Source organism: Engystomops pustulosus, chromosome 1 (assembly GCF_040894005.1).
Source record: "Engystomops pustulosus chromosome 1, aEngPut4.maternal, whole genome shotgun sequence".
In the NCBI taxonomy this organism is placed as follows: Eukaryota; Metazoa; Chordata; class Amphibia; order Anura; family Leptodactylidae; genus Engystomops; species Engystomops pustulosus.
This window is the reverse complement of record NC_092411.1, coordinates 103,012,566-103,028,986: the sequence shown is the minus strand read 5'-3', so window position 1 is coordinate 103,028,986 and position 16,421 is coordinate 103,012,566. Positions and strand designations below refer to the sequence as shown.

The following is a 16,421-nucleotide window of genomic DNA, read 5'->3' as shown; positions in this document are numbered from 1 at the left end:
TATGATTTTTAAATAATTAATTAGCATTTTATTGGACAAAATAAGTATTTGATCTCGCAAGATTTCTGGCTCTCTTAGTGCTATTAGTTTTTTCTTTTGAAAAGCTCCTCCTACTTTGCACTCATTACTTGTATCAATTGCACCTGTTTGAACCTGTTGCCTGTATAAAAGACATCTGTCCTCACACTCGAGCCATCACACTCTAACCTCTCCACCATGGGCAACTCCAAAGAACTGTCTAAGGACACCAGGGACAAAATTGTAGACCAGCACAAGGCTTGGGTGGGCTACAGGACAGTAGGCAAGCAGCTTGGTGAGAAGAAAAATGACTGTTAGGACAAGTATCAGAAAATGGAAGAACACTAGATGACCGTCAATCTTCCTCATTCTGGGGCTCCTTGCAAGATTTCACCTCGAGTAAGGATGATACTGAAAAAAGTCAGGAATCAGCCCAGATCTACATAGGAGCATCTGGTCAATGACCTGAAGCCGGCTGGGAATACAGTCTCAAAGATAACTGTTAGTAACGCCCTATGCCATCATGGATTAAAATCATACAGGGTTTGCAAGGTCCTATTGCTTATGCCAGCGCATGTCCAGGCCGGTATGAAGTTCCCCACTGACCACCTGGATCCAGAGGAGGCATGGGAGAGGGTCATTTGGTCAAAAGAGACCAAAATAGAACTCTTTAGTATCAACTTCACTTGCTGGGTTTGGAGGAAGAAAAATGATTATTACAACTCTAAAGACACTGTCCCAAACGTGTTGCCTGGGGGTAGAAATCTCATACTGTGCGGGTGGTTTTCTGCAAAGGGGACAGGACGACTGCACCATATTATAATAATAATAAATGATGATCTTTGTGTAACTCCATTAAATTCCACAGCGCTTTAGAAATCATAGGAGACATATACAAATCTAGAGTACAGAGTACAAACAGTCATATGAAACAATAGAAGTGAGGGCCCTGCTATTGAAGGGAGGATGGATGAGGCCATGTATTGCAAGATTTTGGTAAAAAACCTCATTCTCCCAATAAGAGCATTGAAGATGTATCGTGGTTCGGTCTTCCAGAGTGACAACGACCCAAGACACTCAACCAGGGCAACTAAGGAGAGGCTACGTAGAAGCATTTCAAGGTCCTGGAGTGGTCTAGCACGTCTCCAGACCTGCAAGATCTGGAGAAGATGTGTAAGGAGGACTGGGCCATAATCCCTACTGCAGTAAAAAAACAACTGACCTCTGTAATTTGTAGTAGTCTGTTTTTCTATGGTATCAAATACTTATTGCATGCAATAAAATGCTAATTAATTATTTAAAAACCATGCAATGTGATCTTTATTTTTTTTTTTTAGATTATGTCTCTCACAGTTTAAGTGTACCTACAATAAAAATTACAGACCTCTCCACTCTTTGTAGGTGGGGAAATCTTCTTCCACTTCTCCATGTCTTTCTAAGAGCTCACACACAGGCATGGTTTCCATAGCCTTGGGTATAAGCTGATTTTTCCTCACACACTAATGGCATAGGTTCCGTAACAAACACATGTTCATGTGCAGGAAACCTAACTTTATTTGTCAAATTATTTTCTAGGCAGTGAAGAAGTTTGGTGGAGTTGATATTCTTGTTTCTAATGCTGCTGTGAACCCTTTTTTTGGAAACATGTTGGACTCAACAGAGGAGGTGTGGGATAAGGTAAGACGGGTAAAAATAATAATAATTGATAAAGTAATGTCATAAATAATGCTGTATGAACCAGTCAACAGCTGCCATCTTATATACAGAGTCCATAGTGCATAGGACTGCAGAGTAGCCTGTAAGTTGGTATCTAGTGCTTGATGGATTACTAAGACTGGAGGAATACACAAGGTTGGGTAGCGTAAAGAGTCGAAATTACACGCAATTGCGGGATGTGATAGGCTGGCCTAAAGAGGTGGGTTTCAAGAAGGCGATTGAAGTTGTAATAGTAAGGTATAAGTCTAAATATTGTAGTGTAGGGCATTACACTTTTTAGATTGCGATGCCACAATCACTTATAATGCTTAATGGTGTTTTTGCACTTCTCAAAAAATAAAGGGTAAACAACACAATGTAACTTTAAGCCAATCACACTTCTGTAAATTCAACCCATGCATTTATGAAATCAACACTAATTGAGAATCAATTTTTCTATGCAACAAAATGTGCAAATGGACATCATGACTCCTTCCATCTGCTAACGCCACTCTGCACAACAGTTTTTTTCATGAGTTCATTGATGCTTTAATCCAGGTCTGGGAGGAGATCCCTCAAGAGAACATTCACCGCCTCATGAGGAGCATGCTCAGGTATTTTAGAGAGGTCATACCAGTACGTTGAGACTGCACACTTTGAGCCGCATTACCTTGTCTTGAGGGATTTCCCCTGATCAGCCTGAAAATTGATTTTGAGTATCATCCCAAATTCAGACCTCCATAAGATCTTAATTTTGATTTCCATTAATCATTTTTATGTTTTAATTTTCTCAACATATTCTACTATGAAATATTCTAGTTGCAATTCTTTATTCATAACACTCATTGAGATCTAGGATGTGGTATTTTTGAGCAGTTTATATAGCCATTAATGGAGGGCACTGCACACAAAAAAAAATTTATTGCAGTAAAAACAAGGGACCTGAAAAGTTATGTAAATCCTTAGGCTCAGGGTTTCTATAATAGAATTATAGGATTGGTATTTTCTACTCTGCAAACCTTGTTGATTTGAACTAATAAGAATCCCAGTTAGTTACCATCGGTATGGTTTCCTCCAAGCCTCACAATGCTGAACTTTGCCAAGTATCAGTATCAATGCCGATAACTCTGTATTATGCATAAAGTAGCCAGATGTAAAACCTCTAGGCAAGAAGTAAAGTATTAAATAGCAACCAGATGTAGATGTTTGAACAATATTGTCTTTATTCCTGTTGTTCAAGGGCCCTGATTGGGTTTTATTGCAGCATTTTCAAACCTACTGCCAAAAATAGAGTACCCCTGCTTCCCTATGGAACAAGTTAGTTATAAATTTTAACAGAGTAAGATTCAATACAAATTCATCATGGTCAGATTTCTTAAAAATTTGGCATTATTCTCTTACCAAACCATTTTACACCATGATATAACCCTGACGGATCGCAATGTAAAACAATGTGATCTGTGGTGGAAGGTTTTGATGGTTTCTATTTCGTGGCAGTCAGTTTCTACTGTTAAATGGAAAACAAAAAAGCAGTACCTGTAGTATGCAAAGGAAGATGCACACATGTTATAGGGGAAGTTGTGGCTGGCAGGCATTGTTATGGGAGGACCTGTGATTGACACACACTCATAGGGAACTCACATACTGCTGTGGGCTCTATTTAGCAGGCTGTAAAGGTGAGGTGTATAGATGTGTAGCCTGCTGTCGCGGGTGCTCCTGTGACCCATGTCCCGGGTTGCAGGCGTGCCCGTGTTCGTCCATGTTCACTACCATGGCTGCGACAGGCTGACTGACCCGTCCGTGCTCCAGCGCTGGCCCCTTTGTTCCGGCGCGAGCGCCTCTGCCTCCTAGGGTGCACGTCGACCGGGACTGTGAGATTTAAAGAGCCAGCGCGCTGCTAATTAGTGCTGGCCGGTCACTGACCTGATAAACAGCTGGCCTCTTCCTGTAACCCCTGCTGGATCTTTGTGCCTCATAGTCTTAGAGAAACCTTCCTATTGTGATTCCTGTGATTACCCGTTGTGACCTCTGTTTCTATTCCTGACCTCGATTCTCTGCCGCCTGTCACGACCTTCAGCTTCGTCCCCGACTCCAATCTTGTGCCGCCTGTCCTGACCCCCTGCCTGACCACGACTCTGTTTCTGCCTGCCGTTTCTGTACCTCGCCTTCGCCACTACCACGAGCAAAGTCGTGGTGGTGTCCCACCGCAGCAAGTCCACCCCGCTTTGCAACGGGCTTTGGTGAATACCAGGTTCCATTTAGCGTTAATTAAAATGTTCTGTTTTTCAGACTGATAGTCTTACCCAAATCTTACTACCCAAATTAGTTACTAATTAACATATACCATATCTCGGATTTGTGTTGGAGTCATTTTATAAGTGTCCTTTTGTTTTATTACGAGGCCAGAAAGGGCACAAATCGAACAGTATTGTTTCAAATTTTCCAGAAAATTTTAGAATTATTTTGGACAATTTTATTTCTATAGGGATTTTTGAAGGGAACCTGTCATCAGAAAATGGCCTAATAATCCACTATCAGTATGTAGTCAAGCAACTGAACAGTTTCTAGATGATGCTTCTTTCATGGCTCAGTGTGGTGGCATCATCCAGAAAATCAACTTTAAAGTGGGATGATAATCGATTTTATGAAGTCAAGGAGGTGGAGAGTTTAAGCTTTCAAGTCAAGCGTTCCCTGCCTTAAAATGCCCCCTTTAATATAATTGATGATCCGGTCCAGCTTATGATGTCAATCACATAGGAGGAGGTATTCAGACAGGGAGAGCTTGTTAATCTCTCTGCCTCCCTGACTTTATACTTCTAACTTCAAAGTATTTTCTGGATGATGCCACCAAGCTGGGTCATGAAAGTAACATGATCTAGAAGCTGTTCAACTGCTGGACAATATACTGATAGTGGTTTATTAGGCCAATTTCTGATGACAGGTTCCCTTTAAAGTTGTATTAATAGAAACCCCACCACAAAACACCACATTTTAATAACATTATCCATCAAACTATTCAAAACAACCATGACAAGCTTGTTAACCCGTTTTGAAATATTTTACAGAAATTAAAACAAAATGAAAGTTAAATTTTTTGGGGTTTCACTTTTTTATTTGTACATTAATAGGACATGAACTTGAGATCATGTGGTCACTTGTTCATACTAATACAATACAAAAACCATGTATGACAGGCAGACTGCTTGGTCCTGCCAGGGACAGGATGAAGCAGGCACATGTCGAGGACAGACCCAGGAACCTTCATTAGAGAGAAGACTAGACCACACAATCTCATCACAGGATGCTAATAGGACAAGGAAGGGAGCCCCCTCCCTCACTAGGTATTGTAGATCTTGCAGTCACAGCATTGACCGCAGGATCTAATAGGTTAAAGAGTCCAATTGCATGTCATTCCGATCCAGAGTGGTAGTACAGGTGCCCAGCTGTCATAAGACCACTGAGCAGCTGCTTTCCCATGCATTGGGGACTAGTGCTGAACGTTGGCTGGGCCGACGTAGAAACCTGTATGGGTGTTCGCTAGGGGGTTTGTATGAACCAAACATCTGGGAATCTGAAGTGACACCCTCTCTGCCGCCTCAGAAATGACTCATCTTTGCTACTCTTCTCTTGACTTGAGATTTTTTTTTATAGGTTGATTTTGGAAGTAAAGGAAATTTTAGAAATGACATTTCATGGCCTACCTGAGGGGGCTGGTAGTTTAGTGGGGTAACATTTGATTGTGACGTTCCAAACCCTCTGGAGGTACAATAGCTATTGTTTTCAAAGACATCCCCAGGACACACGGCTCCAGGAAGGCACCGGAAGTGAGAGATTAGCACACATGACCACTCCCACCCACAACCATGAAAGGTGTTTCACTCACCTCAGTGAAACAGAACTCTGTCAACTGGTATAACTGCCACCAGCCTCTCGTTAGATATAATCCAGGTTATATTGGGTCAGAAGCCATACCAGGTAGGGTATATATTAGACTGAGAACACAGACATGTATATTTGTGGATCAAATAAGATAAAAGAACAACCCAAGGTAAATATGTGAACCCAGAATAAAAATGGAAATTAGTTAATTGTAAAATAATACTGATTGAAATTAGAAAGTACCTTCAGATACCTACAACTTATTGGTGTCAAAATGGCACCTGGTGTTAATTTCCTTAAGTAACTGACAAGCTTTATTTAACCCCTTAACGACATGTGACAGATTAGTATGTCACACATCGGTTACCGAAATTTGGTGAGGGCTCGTGGGTTGATCCCTCTCCATACAAGTTGTGTTTGTTGAATATGATGCAGACACCCACTGGTACCACTCGACAATCGTGCTTCCGGCAATGGCGGTGGCACGCTGTTCACAGGTCTTAACCCTTTGATTGCTTCCAGCAATGGTGGCGGATCGCTTATCACAGGTCTGAACTTTTTGATTGCCTCCAGCAAAGCCACAAGTGGCAGTCGCCATACTGGCTTTGATTGTCGCTCCCCGTGCAACATATAAAAAGTCACCAAAAAGTACAGTCTCCAAAATGGTAGCAAAGAGAACGTCAGCACATCCACCAAAAATGTCACCGCCTTTTACTTTTTTTTTATATGTATTAAAACACAATAAATGTATATAAATTTAGTATCGTACTGACACAGAGAATAAAGGAGACGTTCCATTTGGGGCGCACAATGAAAGCCGTAAAAACCAAGGTCACAAGAAAGTGACATAAATGTTTGCCCTGTGTGTGATGTGCATGAAAACCAAACATGCTACTTCCCTTGCTATATATTCCACACTGATGACAAAGTCCCTGTAAATAGCAGATCTATTAGACTGGATGTGCCAGTTTTCTTGTCATACAGTGCAGGGTGCGCCAGATAATTGAATACTGGCGTATTGCCTTCCTATTGTTAAATCTGGGCCATTGTGTCCGTGGTGTGTGAAAGTTTCTGGACAATTCTTTCTGTGACCTACAGATTGTCCTAAGGTTGGACAGTGCAGAGTTAGACTAGACAGCCTTATTCTGCATCAGTGTCTGATGCTGGATGATAAGACTGTCTAGTTGTACTCCTATTCCACCTCCTATTAGTTGACTTACTTTGCTAGAAAGTTAGGACACAATTCTGTCGGGTTAGCAGTATTTATGGCGCACAGACTCCTTTGATGCGAGAACACGCCCCCTTTTCTTAGGCTACACCTCTTTTGTCAAGCTAGTCGTAGGAGAGCCAGAAATCTGTCTAAAACCTTTTATAAATGTGGTGGAGACAGGTTTTTTTTTTTTTTTTTTTTTTTTTGTGCAAACTATGGCAGAATTCTGTCGTGGACAGATTAATAAATCTCCCCCAATGTACATGCCATATGTTATGGCACGTGAACTTAAAATAGTTGCAGTAGTTATTAGTAACTGATTACTCGTATAGTTACTCTGCAGTTTTTTTTTCCCCTCAGATTTTGGACATTAATGTTAAGGCAACATTTTTATTGGTGAAACTCGTGGCACCTAAAATGCAAGAAAGAGGGTAAGAATCTTTGGATAAAAGATGTAATTTTCCCACACGTTTTAAAGAATATTTTACGAGGGTTTGTGTGTCAGTGTGGGGCACGACTTCTGTGGTCTACAATTTTTTTTTTTAAATTAAATCATAATAATATGTAAAATTTACCACACTATTACAATTTGCAATCTATACATGTGTAAAACATATTGCCCAGTATGTGTTCAGTTAGGTTACCTAATCATGATTTACCAATGACATGTACTCATAGACCCATGCACTGTGACTGTAATCTTTTTATATTTCTTATACATGGCCTCCTTCCATCTAAAATCAACTTTTACATTTATTCTAATGAGTAAGAAGGGATAGGAAATAACTGCTTTTAACTATAACAAAATAGAATGGGTTAACAAAAATATTCTGTATGTATCTATCTCTCTCTTTGACTGTCTCTCTCTGACTCTCTCTGTCTCTGACCGTCTGTCTCGACCATTTCTTTCCGTGGCTGTCTCTGTATCTGACAATGACTGTCTCTGACTTTCACTTTGTCTATGGGGAGATTTATTAGAAGTGTTTGAGAGCAGAGCTGATCTACTTGGCCATGGCGACCAATCAGAGCTCAACTTTCATTTGTACAGCTGTTTATAAAATTACAGCTAATCTCTGATTAGTTTCCATGGGAAACTGGAACAGTTTTACCTCAGATATTTCTTATAAATCTGCCCATATCTCTGTATCCATATCCAGCTTACCTCACACATAAGCATCTTATACTCATTGCCTGTAGTAACCAATCAAAGTTCAGACCTCATATTAATAACTTGTGGCAGAACAGCAACCAATCACTGCTCAGCTTCCAACTGCCACAGCAACAGCAGCAGACAAAGGCTCCTGTATATGGTGGGTAATAAGTGTATTTTGGAAAAGCGCAGGGTGAAAATTTTGACTCAAAACCGAGTCTATGACATTCCCTGGGTAACAGAGAGCGGTAATGCAGATACCTGTAGATACACACACAGGCACAGACAGACATAAACTCACTCACTCCCTGGTTTATCATGCTGGATTTGATGGTATATTTTCTTTAAAATGCAAAACTAATGGGATTACAAAACTAAGAATGTCATCCAGGCCCTGGGACCTGCCAAACACTTCCTCAGAAAATAAAAGTAATATTATAAATGATATATGGTGACACAGATTTTGCATTAAGGAGCTTCAGATTACATAATTTAATTGAATGAATTGTCTTCTGTGGATCTTTATAATTCCACTTGTGGCTAAATGCTTGACTTGCCATGGTTATTCCATTTTCCCCATTGCCTTGCACTACAGCAGAACTTTGTTTTTCTGTTTCCACAGAGGTGGTAGTATCGTAATTGTCTCATCTATAGGAGGGTTTGCACCTTTTCCAGTAAGTAAATATTCTTTGCAAGTGTTTTTTTGCTATTGTTCCTTACAAGACATACCTAAGAGAGGGAAGAGTCATATCATTTCCTTCTTTTTAAATACAATTGAAGTTTGGTTTCTTAAAAACTGCATTAAATACTGCAGTTCATTCCCAAACTCACATAATCCTAATTTTCTAATGATGTGCTAAATTCAAGATACAAGTCCTAGTCTGAGTCTGGAAAACTATAACGCTATGACAGGACCGGGAAAAGGCATTTTGTCATAAATATATTTCAGCAATGAATATACCAAACACATAGATACTAATGACTAGGCCGCACATATAAATATTCACCTGCAATGAATAAATGGCACAGATTAATATCCTGTACTTATAAGTGTAAAACAAAATTTTATTTACTACACGCAGCAATATATACCAGCATTACATATACTACACACATCAATATATACCAGAATTACATTTCCTACAAACATCAATATATACCAGCATTACATGTCCTACAAATCTGGGCTGCACTCGGGCACAGACATCACTTACTGTTAGGCTGCCACTGTTTCCTTCTATGTCAGTGTTGGACTGGTCCAGCCTGCTTTTCTTCTAGTAGTCTCCTCCTTGTTGCCAATCCTTCTCCTTCAGGTAGAGAATATCATGGAAACTTTTCCAGGCTGTGTCTTATCTCTGCAGAATTTTCCACCCAGGTGATTGTGGCCCCTGGAGAACATCTCCACACTCAGTCCCTGAGAAAAATCACAGACAATATAATGTCCCCTAGGAAACAGCTAAGTGCCCCCTGCATAGTAGCCCAGTAGCTGTAGCCCCAGCACACTTCCCCAGTATATAGGTAGCCCATGCCTTCAGTATATAGCTAGCCAATATACATCCAGCCAGCCCCGTAGTATATAGCCAGCCAGTCCCCTGCCCCCAGTGTATGGCAAGTCAGTCCCCCCTTTAGTATATATTCAGCCTGCCACCCTGTATTATATAGCCAGCCTGCCCCAGCTGTAGTATATAGGCAGCCTGCCCCAGCTGTAGTATATAGGCAGCCTGCCCCAGCTGTAGTATATAGGCAGCCTGCCCCCCCTGTAGTATGTAGGCAGCTTGCCACCCCTCCTGTAGTATATAGGCAGCTTACCCCCTCCCTGTAGTATATAGGCAGCTTGCCCCCTCCCTGTAGTATATAGGCAGCTTGCCCCCTCCCTGTAGTATATAGGCAGCTTGCCCCATCCCTGTAGTATATAGGCAGCTTGCCCCCTCCCTGTAGTATATAGGCAGCCTGCCCCCTCCCTGTAGTATTGGGCAGCCTGCCCTCCCCGTAGTATATAGGCAGCCTGCCCACCCCTGTAGTATATAGGCAGCCTGCCCCCCCCTGTAGTATATAGGCAGCCTGCCCCCCCCTGTAGTATATAGGCAGCCTGCCCCCCCCCTGTAGTATATAGGCAGCCTGCCCCCCCCCTGTAGTATATAGGCAGCCTGCCCCCCTGTAGTATATAGGCAGCCTGCCCCCCTGTAGTATATAGGCAGCCTGCCCCCCCCTGTAGTATATAGGCAGCCTGTCCCCCCTGTAGTATATAGGTAGCCTGCCCCCTCCCTGTAGTATATAGGCAGCCTGCCCCCTCCCTGTAGTATATAGGCAGCCTGCCCCCCCCCCACTGGTAGTATATAGCCATGCCCCAAAAAATAATAAAATAATACTCACCTACCTGCGCCCGCTGGAACTGCATGGTCCATCCCGTAGCGTCGGTGTAGTCTCACTCTATGACCAGGCAGCGTCTGAGCAGTGACATCAGCGGCAGCCACGCACCTAGGTCTTAGAAATACACATTTCGCTGGTCGTTACCGAGGGCCGGGACGCCGCCCCAGGATGGGAGGCGAGTGTAGCGCCCTAGACTTCCTTGCCTACCAGTCATCTCGGCCCTATATTTTGAGTCCAGTTCATGAAGTTCTCTTTCATCCAGGAAATACTACCAACATACATACCATGTTTCCTGGACTGCGTTATGCATTTTTTTGTTTTTTAATGGCTTTGTATTAAACATGTGGGTCATATAATGCAGATATATGTTTTTTGTCAACCCTAAAGGTTTCTTTTAAGAGCATATGATGACCATAGGGGACAGGGACCCAGGGACATTTGTTCATTGATCCAGGCACTCAGACTGTGGTAATCTTTTTATATTTGTTGTCCATTTCCAACTTCCTTCTAAAAAAAAGTTTACAATTATGCTAATGAGCATGAGGGGCTACTCTAGCCCTTTTGTGATCTGGCTTTACAGACTGTTCGTGTTTTATCCTCAACCCTGAAGGAAATGATCAATGCACACTTTCTGAGAAAGCAGAAGGGAGGGGGGGCAATTTAATCAACTTTTAAAACTATGCTAATGAACCAGCTGGTGCTCTGGCTTTATAGATTGTTACACTGTCTCACCCTCACCAATGTTCCCTCAGTGCTTGCATAGTGAGCAGGAAGTGGTCACCATAAAGCCATATCAAAGACGACTAGGGTATTAACATAATTTTTCAAGTTGATATAAGAGAGGAGACCATGGAGAACAAATATAAGATGATTACCACAGTCACAGTACTTAGATCTACGAGTAAAGGTCCTCTGGTTTATCATGCTTGATAATTATGGAAGATTTCCTTTAACTACTCAATCCCATGTGTTTTGTGATTTCCTACTCAGGCTCTGGGTCCCTACAGTGTTAGTAAAACTGCATTACTTGGTTTAACCAAGGCCCTTGCTCCAGAATTAACAGCTCAGAACATTCGAGTGAACTGTCTTGCTCCAGGCCTTATTCGCACCAAGTTCAGTTCTGCTGTAAGTATATTATTATGGTATAAAGAGCTGAAAATTATTTATGTATAGATCTGAACGTTATGTCCGACAACCTAACAGTGGGGGCCTATGTAAAACAATCGGGAGAGCAAGAAGTTTATGATTGATGGATTGTATAGACAATACAAAAGCCGACTGTCTTAGCTGAACTCTGAATCTAGAAGTTGACCTATAAGATTTATTTTAGGATATGGAAGTTTTTTTTGTCTTTTTTTAGGCAAACCCCCTCTAGACTTAGATATACTTAGAAATATTGATATTTCTCTTATATTAGACTTCCTAAATAGAAGATTGGAAAGAGGCTTAAGTTACACACCCTGTTTTCTCTAAAATAAGAGACCCCCTGAAAATAAGACCTGGTCCAATTTTTTTCAAGAAATATAAGGCCTTCCCTAAAAAATAAGACTTAGTGGCAGTCATTGCTACAGCGCCCCCAATGCCATACATTAGTATTAGAAGATCAACTAGAGATGTTAACATGGACTAAGAATTCATGGGATAAAATGAATGACTGTTGCATTGGAAATGCGCTATGAGCAGCTACCCTGACAAGAAGTGAATGAAGGTGCTAAATATGAGAGATTGTGGGCACTGATTTTAATAAAAATGGATTCACATGAAATTCAGATTTTGGAGAGTTATTCTATGTTAGAGAAGCTGATGATTTTTTGTTAAACGATAAATGGGAATTCTTGTTCATGGAAAAATCCCCTGACATCCCCTGAAATTAAGACCTAGTGCCTATTAAGAAGCAAAAGTTAATACAAGACATAGGTGCTTATTTACTATGGGTCCCGCGGGCGCATTTCTGTCGGGTTTTCCAAAGTTTTCGGTTATCACGCCACTGGAATAGGTATTTAGTAGGCGATTGTGTCACACCCAATCAGATTTAGTCGCAATCGCGGCAGCTTACATGCGACACAAATCAGGGGGCGGGCTGTCGGACGATCCAACGGATTCGGACAAACCGTGGGATTTAACTTAAAAATTGTGTCGCAAGCCATGCACTTACATGCACCGGGAGGAAGATGGTGAACTCCGGCAGTCCTGAGCGAGGAAGCGACTCATGCAGGATAATGGGCGCTCAATCTTCTTGAATCACAGCACAGTGCATTGTCGTTGGATAATGCACTTTCGGGATCTCCTCCGCACCGGGTGAGTAAATGTGCCCCAGAGTCTTATTTTAGGGGAAACGCAGTATTTCATCTCTTATTGCATTCTTTCATTACAGGTTAGCTGAGTATCCTTAGGATAGTTGGACAAGGCAGCTTGTAGTATATGCCCTAAATAAGATGTATTCTACAGTTACCTTGTACATTTGCAAGATGGATTACATAGACACTAGATCGCCTACAAGTGTTCAGGAATTGCTCCTAACAGAAAAGATTTGTGCCCATTCTACGCAGGCAGTATCTGCAGCTTGGGCATAATTTAGGGATGCTTCCCTAGAAGATATTTGTAAAGTGGCTATGTGGTCCTCTTCACATACCACCTTCAGAAATTACTGACTGGACATGTCTGCTGCTTTTTGCCCTTTGGCAGTAAAGTTATGTCTTTTACTTTTCTTGGTGGTTTCTGTCGTGGTGAACAGGAAAACAATTAATTACTCTTAGCTGTAATGTTGTTTCGGCCAACTGTAACGAGAACCACAGGTTTTCCCATCCAGGTGTCTGATTTGGTAAAAAAAACACTGGGTTTGATAGAGGTGTGTCCTTTCTTTATACCCTTGATGGGCACACCCTCTACTCTCAGTGGGTGCGTCATGGTTTGCTGTAGCAAGATTACTGGAGAGAGTAAGTATTGTTTTCTGCCTACCTGACTTTATGCAAGCAATTTTACATCTCACTTCAAAGTTGATTTTCTGGATGAAGCCATCTAGCTGGGCAATTAAAAAAAAATACCATGATCTTAAATGTGTTTCAATCAATGAAAACTATTAATGGTTGCAAGGGATTTGTGCAAGGCTCTGTTTAAAACCCATCAAAACACCTGACGAGATGCATTATCCCACATATTGGTACTTTTTCACAGCATTGGATATTCACTTTTCAAGTTTTTTCATTAACATCTTTGTTTGTATTGCCAGCATAAGAGTTGTGGTGCAGAATTAGAGCATGATGAGATATATTTAACCAAAAGTCTTCTATTTTTTTCTGGCAGTTATGGAAGGATGAATCAGTGTTGGATCAACTAAAAATTAAACTAGGAATTAGTAGGTAAGTGTTGGAGTAAAGTAGTAACTGCTTAAACTTTTTTTAAGGGAACAACCTTGATGTGTAGCACTTTGTGGGTTAGGATCCAGCTACAGGAATTCAGACATCAATCTTTAAAAGTTGAAAAACTCCATGTCTTTATTGACGGACCTTGGTCGCAAATACAAAACCTTTTTTCTGGCGTAACAGATTAAAAATACATCAGCAACGCGTTTCAAGCGCACTATGCGTCCTTCCTCATGGCTGTATAGTATACAAAAGACAACTCACGGACTAAATAAGAAAGGAGGAAGTGGATTGCGGTTGTATTGTTTCCACCTGTTCATTGTTGCACCCTTTCCTCCCCGTGTGTTGTCGCATGCTTAGAATTAAAACACAAACGCATATACATTTTTAAAAACAAACACAGAAACAAACTGTGTTCTCTACTCGGTTGTGTCACTGGAAATTCTAATATTCGAGCCCATAGATGCCCGAACCAATTAATCTGCAAATTATACATACATACGGCATTATAATTGAACATATAGGATGATAGCACCATTTTCCATTCGTGCATCAGGTATAATATAACCCCAATAATTAACGTGGCACAATTATGTGGCAGACTGTTGATGCCGCAACCCCGGCATCGTTCTTATGTGTGTACACGTCTCTAATGGGTTTTGTATGTCCGTTTTGTGCGTCATGGATATCTGTCAATCCTCATTTGCTGTCAGCTGAAGGCAAGACAGCAACGCATGCGTGGTGACCATCCTGTGTCAGATTACCGGTGCCTATGAATAAATGAATGCACTTTGTTAAGGGCCCACAGACTAAGTATCTACAGAAACAGTTGGGTGATGGGACATCCACAAACACAAGCAATACATGGGGCCAAAAACGTAGGTGGAACTTATCAATAATAGGCTGTTTTGTAACCAGTGTAATCCACTGCAGAATGCAATAGTGTGGAGAAACAGGAAAAAGATGTCCATACCCCATATCTCATATCTCAAAAGTCCTGCCATTAGTAAACTAGATGACAGACACAATAGATATCCAACCCCCGTATCATATGTATCCGATAGCCCGCTGTAATCATACCTACTAACAGGTGAGTTTTGAAACTTGGCACACTAGTCGGTATGCCATTATAACAGATTGTAATGATCAATAATGAAACATCATTTCATTTTTAAAATTAAGTCCTGCGGGAAATCTAGTATTGAGATGGAATATCCAAAAGAATTCTCGATCTCGCAATAATCTTTCTTTGTCCCCACCTCTAGTATTCGTATACACCTGTTCAATGGCATATACCTCTAAACTGTTAGTGTTGCCATCATGTCTATCAAAGGCATGTCTTGCTACGTTGGAAACAGCTTTAGTAGATTGACCTGAGTACGATTCCATACATCTCATTCTTAAATATTTAATATCATTCAGATGCTCCAAGAATCTCTTTTTAAGCTGCCTGATGGTGCTACCGACATACATTTTGTTGCACATAGTACACCTGATTACATACACCACAAACGTGCTGTTACAATTAACATGTCTCTTTATGCCGAATGTACGTGTGTTTGTTTTTAAAAATGTATATGTGTTTGTGTTTTAATTCTAAGCATGCGACAACACATGGGGAGGAAAGGGTGCAACAATGAACAGGTGGAAACAATCCAACCGCAATTAACTTCCTCCTTTCTTATTTAGTCCGTGAGTTGTCTTTTGTATACTATACAGCCATGAGGAAGGACGCATAGTGCGTTTGAAACGCGTTGCTGATGTATTTTTAATCTGTTACGCCAGAAAAAAGTTTTTGTATTTGCGACCAAGGTCCGTCAATAAAGACATGGAGTTTTTCAACTTTTGAAGATTGATGTCTGAATTCCTGTAGCTGGATCCTAACCCACAAAGTGCTATACAACAATCTCCAGTCCAGGAGTGGATCTACAGCACGGAGGACATATCTACAAGCAAGATCCGGTGAGCAGACTGTGTGTGTTTTTTACTATTTCTAACAACCTTGATGTGCCTTATGTTTACAGTAGTATGTTCACACTACTCTGTACAACCTGTCCACACTGTATATACCTATTTTGTACATTATGTGCTTTTTAAGTCTACAAGTGATACAGTGATGCATTTTTTTTGGCCTTCAGAATTGGGGAACCAGAAGAATGTGCTGGAATTGTGTCTTTCCTCTGCTCTCCGGATGCATCTTACATAACCGGGGAAACCGTGGTAGTTTCAGGAGGAGGGAATTCCCGTCTATGAGCATACATGAGAAATATTTCACTGGATCTTCTATTTCTATTTCCATAATCCTTTCAATTCACCATGGATGTAAAACTGTAGTGGCTAATACTATGCTCAACAGGGAAGCCATGGATGAAAGTCAGAAGATGGCAGGCAAACAAACTCTCAACTGACTCTAACAAATTAAAAATAAAATGAGGATTTTACAGTTTGTTTTTTTTTGAATAATAAAGTAATGCAATTAATTATTGCTATTTCTTATCAACTTATTTACTGTAAGAATCTATACATATAGAGTATCTGGATATTTCACATTATATTGGTATATTGCTTTTCATAATGCAACAAGCTCAAGCCCAAACTACTAGACCCTTCCACTTCAACCATTTTATTCTATACAGCAGTAAGCAAACCTTTTCACCCCAGCAGATTGCCTTTATTGTGCACTGTTATTATTCATTGACACCAGGATTTTATACTAAAGGTCTGGCTTTTAACATTG

At 40.9% G+C, this 16,421-nt stretch overlaps 1 protein-coding gene across 4 annotated transcripts in view; it reads left to right on the top strand.

The window, feature by feature from the left end:
* The window catches only part of LOC140128943 (dehydrogenase/reductase SDR family member 4-like), a 34,469-nt gene extending 18,300 nt beyond the window's left edge, over positions 1-16,169 (top strand). For 3 of the 4 annotated variants that reach the window (XM_072150636.1, XM_072150640.1, XM_072150626.1), the window contains 6 exons: positions 1,594-1,695; positions 7,163-7,233; positions 8,575-8,626; positions 11,313-11,447; positions 13,626-13,681; positions 15,823-16,169. In XM_072150636.1, coding sequence (XP_072006737.1) covers positions 1,594-1,695; positions 7,163-7,233; positions 8,575-8,626; positions 11,313-11,447; positions 13,626-13,681; positions 15,823-15,937 — 531 coding nt within the window. In that variant the 3' untranslated portion in view covers positions 15,938-16,169. The remainder of the gene's footprint in view (positions 1-1,593; positions 1,696-7,162; positions 7,234-8,574; positions 8,627-11,312; positions 11,448-13,625; positions 13,682-15,822) is intronic. The other variant, XM_072150630.1, reaches the window with a different exon arrangement.
* The last annotated feature ends 252 nt before the right edge of the window (positions 16,170-16,421 follow it).